Raw genomic sequence first — 7058 nt, forward strand, 5'->3', positions numbered from 1 at the left:
GAACATGTGAATGTTTGTTTTAGTTCGGAGTTTCTATTGTCTACACTTAAGAAGGTTAATTTAGAAAATATGTGATTCACTTTGAAAGTTACTGACTTTGACTTTTCTGTCTCAGTTTGCTCTTCTTGGGCGTCTGGCTCATGAGGTTGGCTGGAAGTACGCAGCCATCACAGCCACCCTGGAGGAGAAGAGAAAGGAGAAGGCTAAGCTGCGCTACGGCAAGAAGAAGTGTACGATCAAGCTGACCAAGGTGGCAGAAAAGAACGTTGAGAGCAAGATTGCAAAATACACGGACGTTCTGAAACAATATGGAGTCCTTGTCTGATCTAGTTGTCTCCGGTCAATAAAGAAAATAAATGTTTATAGAAAGTGTATTGACTGTTTCATTCCGCTTTGCTGAAAGTTGCACTTATATTGAAATAAAGTTAATAATTCCAATTGTATATATTGGATCTGGCCATTGTTCGCAGACTTGACTAAATGTTGAATGCTTAAGGGACATGGCCAACCAGAAGCCTGACTAACATTAAATGTGTGGGAGGAGATATTTGTGTTAATGACTTTCAGGCATGGGAATAAATACAGGCTTCAGGTTTGTATAATATGGTGAATTCTGAAGTACTAAGGAAATCAGTGTGGACTGTTTCATTTATGAAATAGGACTGAATGTCCTAAATGTTAGTGATCTGGGATTCAAAGGACTAACTGGGAAGTATCACTGGTTTGAAATAAAAGTGTAAAGGCTTCAACGCTGTCCCCACAAACTAATGAATTAAGACATGCAGAAAAGTAAGAATATTTGCGTTGTTCACATTATGTCCACCTTTCTCCTTATCTAAACAATTGTGGCACGTGCCATTTAAGCATACCGATGTTTCCACTCTTGTAGTATAAAGACAAGTGTTCAGAGTGCTAGATGATTTTGCATCTATTGCATTGAAGTTTGCCTATTTAATTTACTGATAGTTTACAAGAAAGTTAAAATATGGTTGTCACCGTTGTGGACTTCATTCATTTACTTTTGTCACAGTTTGTAAAAAAAGAAAATGGTAGATTTATCAATCCTGAGTCACAGCGACCACTGTGGATCAGCTTCTCTACCAGCAGAGAGCAGTGTTACCCTCATTGATTTGGAATCAATTGTGGAGATTCTCTTCCAAGCCATCTGATAAAAACAAAATACGTTTTCTCTTGCGCCAATAAATTAAGGCAAAAATATGACTCATCTTACTGACTTACCCTTGTCATAAAAAGTGGACATTTTTCAAATCTGTATGTAAAATATGATGCGATCTGTCAAGAACCTGTATACAAATAAATGGGTTAAGTAAAAAACAATCCTAAAGAAGTGGACTTTATATGTGTTAACTTTCAGTCTTAAAAGTGTACCCTCCAGAAAATAAAGACACAATCCAGCTAATTCTTACAGAATAATTTATTTTTTTAACAACTATTTATTCAGGTTGGTCCAAAAATGATCACAGAAATGTAGCTGCACTTTACTGGTGAAACTACTGGATCTCATGGGAAGGAAAGAAGTAATTCCCTCTTTTACTGGTGCTCCAAAATAAGCTTTTGAGAGATGATTGGAACGTTAATCAGTCAAAAATCAGATCCACTACTGATTTCCCCCAGCCTTTCTGCCTTTTTATCACCGTGTTTTTTTCTTTCCTGTTTAATTTGAAAGATTTTTAGTTCTTAAGATGTGAAAGGAAAATCCAGTTTACATAAAGAAATAAGTATCATTTCAAAAGTGGAACCTATTAATCATTTTGTGAATTATCTTTGGGCCATGTGAGAGGTCCCAACTTTGGTCAAGACACGTTGGTTGTGTCCTGTTTTTGAGCTTATTTATTAATGAATATTAATTTAGCTTTTAACTGAATTGGATTTTATTCTTCTTTTATTCCTTTTTATTATGTATATGTGTATATATATACATTATATATGTGTACATAATTTAAATATGTATATAGGCCTATTTCTTTATTTTGTCTCACAGATCTATGTGTTACACTCAGTATTGACCGGGAAGAGGGGTATTGTTTTTATTTGTGAATTGTCTATGTTTTAAACACATGTGGCAATAGAAAAAGGATCTATAAGTTATCAGTTATTATTTGTGATTTGCTTACATCTTCCTTTTCTCCAACTCATTTTAGCTAAATGTCCCAATTCCTCTGTGTTGATTGGAGGGTAATAGAGATCAGCTGTTGCAGGGTGTGGGGACTGACTGCTAATTAAAAAAGTGAGAGCAGCTTGTTGCATTTCTCCTTTTGGTCAATAGGGCTGTGATGACATGACACCCTCTCTTTAGGACTTCAGAAAAGTGGAGACTGCAGTACACACACACACACACGCACTCTCTCTCTCTCTCTCTCTCTCTCTCTCTCTCTGATCCTGGCAGTGGCTGAGTGAACATGCATTCATCATGGCAGCTTCCCCCAACGAGTCAACGCCTTTAGCTTGCTAGGCTACACTTGGGTCATGGAAATGAGTAAGTCTGGATAACAGCGTAAATGTAGTCATTTTAATAGATGCACATCCTTCTCTGTTCACAGGGCTTTATGCTTATACTCGCCCACAATTTCTTTGTTTGCAGTCTAAAATGTACACGTGCTTTGACGTTGATGCTAAGCTAAATATGCTCTCGTCGGTAGGCTCCATGTGGCATTGCAAAGTGCTAACGTTTATAATTGACAATTGGCCTTTTTTTCCTAAGGAGCAACAACGTTTTAAAATGGCGTGTGAGTTTTTACTATGTATAAAACGTGACCGGCAACATTAAGCTATTGAATCAGTTTTGAAGCACGTGTTTAATAGCTGTTACATATTTAAAGCAAGCTTATAGGATGGCCAATGTTAGCCGTATTTATTTACAGCTCAAAAATATAATGCAAGTATTAATATCCTCACTTTCCAACCTGCAGGTTCTGGTCTGCTGCTTGATGGCAGGGGCCATTTACTCGGTCGGCTTGCTGCCTCGTGGCTCAACAGGTTATGTCGGGTAAGTCATTATAGCAAGCATTAACACTTAATTAAAATACCCAGCAGCAACTGAAATGAGACCCTGCTCTTTTCATAAATATTAAGATTACCAAAGAGGAAATTAAGCTGCTTTGCCTCAGTCTGTCAATGATGATCACCTTACAGCTTTGCTTGAGTTTAACGACCATGAGAAAACTCACATGCACTACCATCTGAGACAGTATGCAGGCGATGATTAATGTGAGCACATTTTATTGTTCTCCAAATGCTAAACTACAGTTTTCTTTTAGGACACGTAGTGTTGGTGAGATGTGAAGGCATCAACATCTCTCAAAACTTCTACCGTAACACGGGTAAGTAGAATTTATGCTCAAAAGAACCTTATTTCCATTGTGCCTTATGCCTGTTGTCAGTGATGATTTCCTACTATATTGTTCGAGTTTAATTGACCATGAGACCACTACATGCACTACCATCTGAGACAGTATGCAGGCGATGATTAATGTGAGCACATTTTATTGTTCTCCAAATGCTAAACTACAGTTTTATTTTAGCAGACGTAGCGGTAGTGTTGGTGAGATGTGAAGGCATCAACATCTCTTGAAACTTCTACCGTAACACGGGTAAGTAAAGTTTATGCTCAAAATAACCATATTTCCATTGTGCCTTATTCCTGTTGTCAGTGATGATTCCCTACTATATTGTTCGAGTTTAATTGACCATTAGACCACTACATGCACTACCATCTGAGACANTATTTATCTTATTTATGGTAATTTATTTAATTTTTTTTTATTTATTTATCTTAGAATTTTATTTTGATTAGAACATAGGTTAAAGAGTTGGAATGATGTGATGATTCATACTCATGTACAGTAGGTGGCGGTATGCACATTTTAAGTTGTTTGCAATCCGCCAAAAGCAAGAGAAGAAGAAGAAGAAGAAGAAGAAGTCGTCACTTCCTTCTGCCCCTGCCTTTTAGAACGGGCAGCCCCGTACGTCTTTCTTTTCGCACATCATGGCGGACCGGTTCAATAAGGTAAACTGCAGCGGCCGAATTAGAATCATAATTTTTGCTATTTAGGGGTTGTTAAATCTGCTACTTTATAGTTAACCTGTAAGCCGTAACCACAGGGCTCCTTGCCGTTACTTTTTTTTGGATCGGTGTTACTCTTAGGACCTTATTTTGGAACTTGTTTGAGACGCCTAGCCGTGCCTGAGTGAGTGGACATGCCTTCAACATGGCAGATCCCTAACGTGTCAACGCCATTAGCCTGCTAGCTTAAACTTGGGGCATGAGAATGTGTACGTCTGGACAACAGCGTAAATGTAGTAATTGTAAGATGCACATCCTTCATTGTTTAAATAGCGTTATGCTTTTATACTCGCCCACCGTTTTATGTTTGTTGTCTAAAATGCATTAAGCGTGCTTTGACGTTGATGCTAAGCTAACGATATGCTCTCGTCGGTAGGCTCCATGTGGCATTTATTACAAATCTCAAAGTTCTCTAACGTTTCTAATTGGCAATATTTGATTTAAATGGGCCATGGTTGTCTTTTTTCTTAAAATTGCGTGTGAGTTTACTATGTATAACATGTGACTAGCAACATAAATAATTCAATAAATTTCTGAAACGTGTGTCGGATTTTGTTAAATATGTAAAGCAAGCTTGTAGAATGGCCAATGTTTTTCCGTATTTTCAGCTCAGAATTATTGTGCCGATATTCATTTCTCACTTTCCAACCTGCAGGTTCTGCTGCTTGATGGCAGGGGCCATTTACTCGGTCGGCTTGCTGCCCTGGTGGCTAAACAGGTCCTTTTGGGTAAGTTTTATTCTTTTTAAGTAAACCCATATGTAATTTAATGCTGGAAAACTATTTCCTCTAAAGTCATTTATAGAAAGAATGAACCCTTGATTAAAAATACCCAGCAGTGAATGGAGTGAGACCCTGCTCTTGATAAATATTAAGATTACAAAAGGGGAAATTAAGCTGCTTTGCCTCAGTCTGTCAATGATGATCACCTTACAGCTTTGCTTGAGTTTAACGACCATGAGAAAACTCACATGCACTACCATCTGAGACAGTATGCAGGCGATGATNGTAGTGTTGGTGAGATGTGAAGGCATCAACATCTCTTGAAACTTCTACCGTAACACGGGTAAGTAGAATTTATGCTCAAAAGAACCTTATTTCCATTGTGCCTTATTCCTGTTGTCAGTGATGATTCCCTACTATATTGTTCGAGTTTAATTGACCATGAGACCACTACATGCACTACCATCTGAGACAGTATGCAGGCGATGATTAATGTGAGCACATTTTATTGTTCTCCAAATGCTAAACTACGGTTTTCTTTTAGGACACAAAGTAGTGGTGGTGAGATGTGAAGGCATCAACATCTCAGGAAACTTCTACTGTAACAAGCGTAAGTAGAGTTTATGTATGCTCGACAAAACACTTTTCCATTGTGCCTTAGGATTTGCCTGTTGTCAGTGATGATTCCCTACTAATGTTGTTCGAGTTTAATTGACCATGAGACCACTACATGCACTACCATCTGAGACATCAGCATTTAATACCGCCACAATGGCTGCCCCTGCTTGGAGTCCTTGAAGTATTTGTGACTCAGTTCAGTGTTTACATTTTGTTCCCCTCTACAGTGAAGTACCTGGCTTTCCTGCGTAAGAGGATGAACACCAACCCCTCTCGTGGACCTTTCCATTTCAGAGCCCCCAGCAGGATCTTCTGGAGGACTGTCAGAGGTGAGCATGAAACTAAGTGTAAAGTTGGGAAGGGGCAACTCCCAACAAATGAAATGTAATGCTGAAATATTCTTGTATTGGGAATATCACAGCATTTTCTGTGAAATAAATTGCCTTTCAGTGTCAAAGCTATTACACTCAAACAAGTTGTTCAGTTGAAATGCAGTAAATGGGCTTTATCTGTGGGCTGCACATTGGACAGGCATTATTTACTTTAGCAGAGATTTATTTCTCCACCATGAAATGTGGCTGAGACACCATAAGTCTGGTTGCAAGGCCTAAACCTTTTAATCATAAGAACCAACAAAGGTCCAGTGTTGGCTAAAATATAATTCTGTGTAATCTAGGTTAATATTTGGTAATACAGGATCTTGGCATTTATTTGACCCAGCACAAGTTGTTCCTTGATTGACAGTGATGAACACTATCCTAAAACTGATCATCCATTGATGAGACAACTTTTCGGATCTGATTACTGAGTTGAGAAGGGGACATTCATGTGTGCTTGGACAAATAAACTTTTGATTCAGGTTTAATGCATTGGCTATTTGAAACTTAATTGAACTAACAAGTATTCTCTGTTTACAGGCATGTTGCCCCACAAAACCAAGAGAGGACAGGCCGCTCTGGACAGGATGAAGGTGTTTGACGGTATCCCCCCACCCTATGACAAGGTGATTATTTCAATTGAAAAACAAAAGGCCACATTGTATGCTATGTGGCCCTGACATGTGTCCTCTGCTGTCTGTGATGTTAACATTTATACTTACTTACCTTGTTTGAGTTATGACTCTGAAAACAAACTCTCTCTGAGACATGCAAGCCTATCAATGCAAAGACATTTTGTTTTGTTCTTTTACTGATTTTGGCTTTGTTTCCACAGAGGAAGCGCATGGTTGTTCCAGCTGCTCTTAAGATTGTGCGCCTGAAGCCCACTCGCAAGGTGAGCATCCAATATCTGTCTCAAGAACAGAGTAAATTGTGTTTTGGTAGCTGAAAAAAAGCTGCCCCTTCCTTACAGAGCCCCTCCTCCAACACACACGAACGTGCACATGACCAATGAGGGCACAAGATAAGTTTGTATCCGGGTTGGCTAAAATAATTGGTCTTGGTTTTTACAGCACCACGGCTTCCACAATTACTTTTTTTTAAATGTATTTATTGTCAAAGCATTTAATATATTCATTGCCATCGGGATGTTAAGAGCATTCCATGGAATATAACAAGAAGTGTATCTCGAGCCGGTTTCTCAAACTTACCTACCCCTCCTTTAAGTTGGCGTGATGTTGAAGTCTCCTGCTGTAG

General features: G+C 38.6%; 1 protein-coding gene across 1 annotated transcript; it reads left to right on the forward strand.

Annotated features, from left to right (window-relative positions):
• The first annotated feature begins 3960 nt into the window (after positions 1–3960).
• Positions 3961–6765, forward strand: rpl13a (ribosomal protein L13a). Its single transcript, XM_010790607.1, has 6 exons — positions 3961–4027; positions 4740–4812; positions 5351–5416; positions 5652–5753; positions 6342–6427; positions 6637–6765. Exons 1-6 carry the CDS (start codon positions 4007–4009, stop codon positions 6748–6750), a joined length of 462 nt encoding a protein of 153 aa, XP_010788909.1. The 5' UTR covers positions 3961–4006; the 3' UTR covers positions 6751–6765.
• Positions 6766–7058: the final 293 nt, after the last annotated feature.

The sequence above is a fragment of the Notothenia coriiceps genome, unplaced genomic scaffold (assembly GCF_000735185.1).
Source record: "Notothenia coriiceps isolate Sejong01 unplaced genomic scaffold, NC01 NC01_scaffold00034471, whole genome shotgun sequence".
Classification (NCBI taxonomy): domain Eukaryota; kingdom Metazoa; phylum Chordata; class Actinopteri; order Perciformes; family Nototheniidae; genus Notothenia; species Notothenia coriiceps.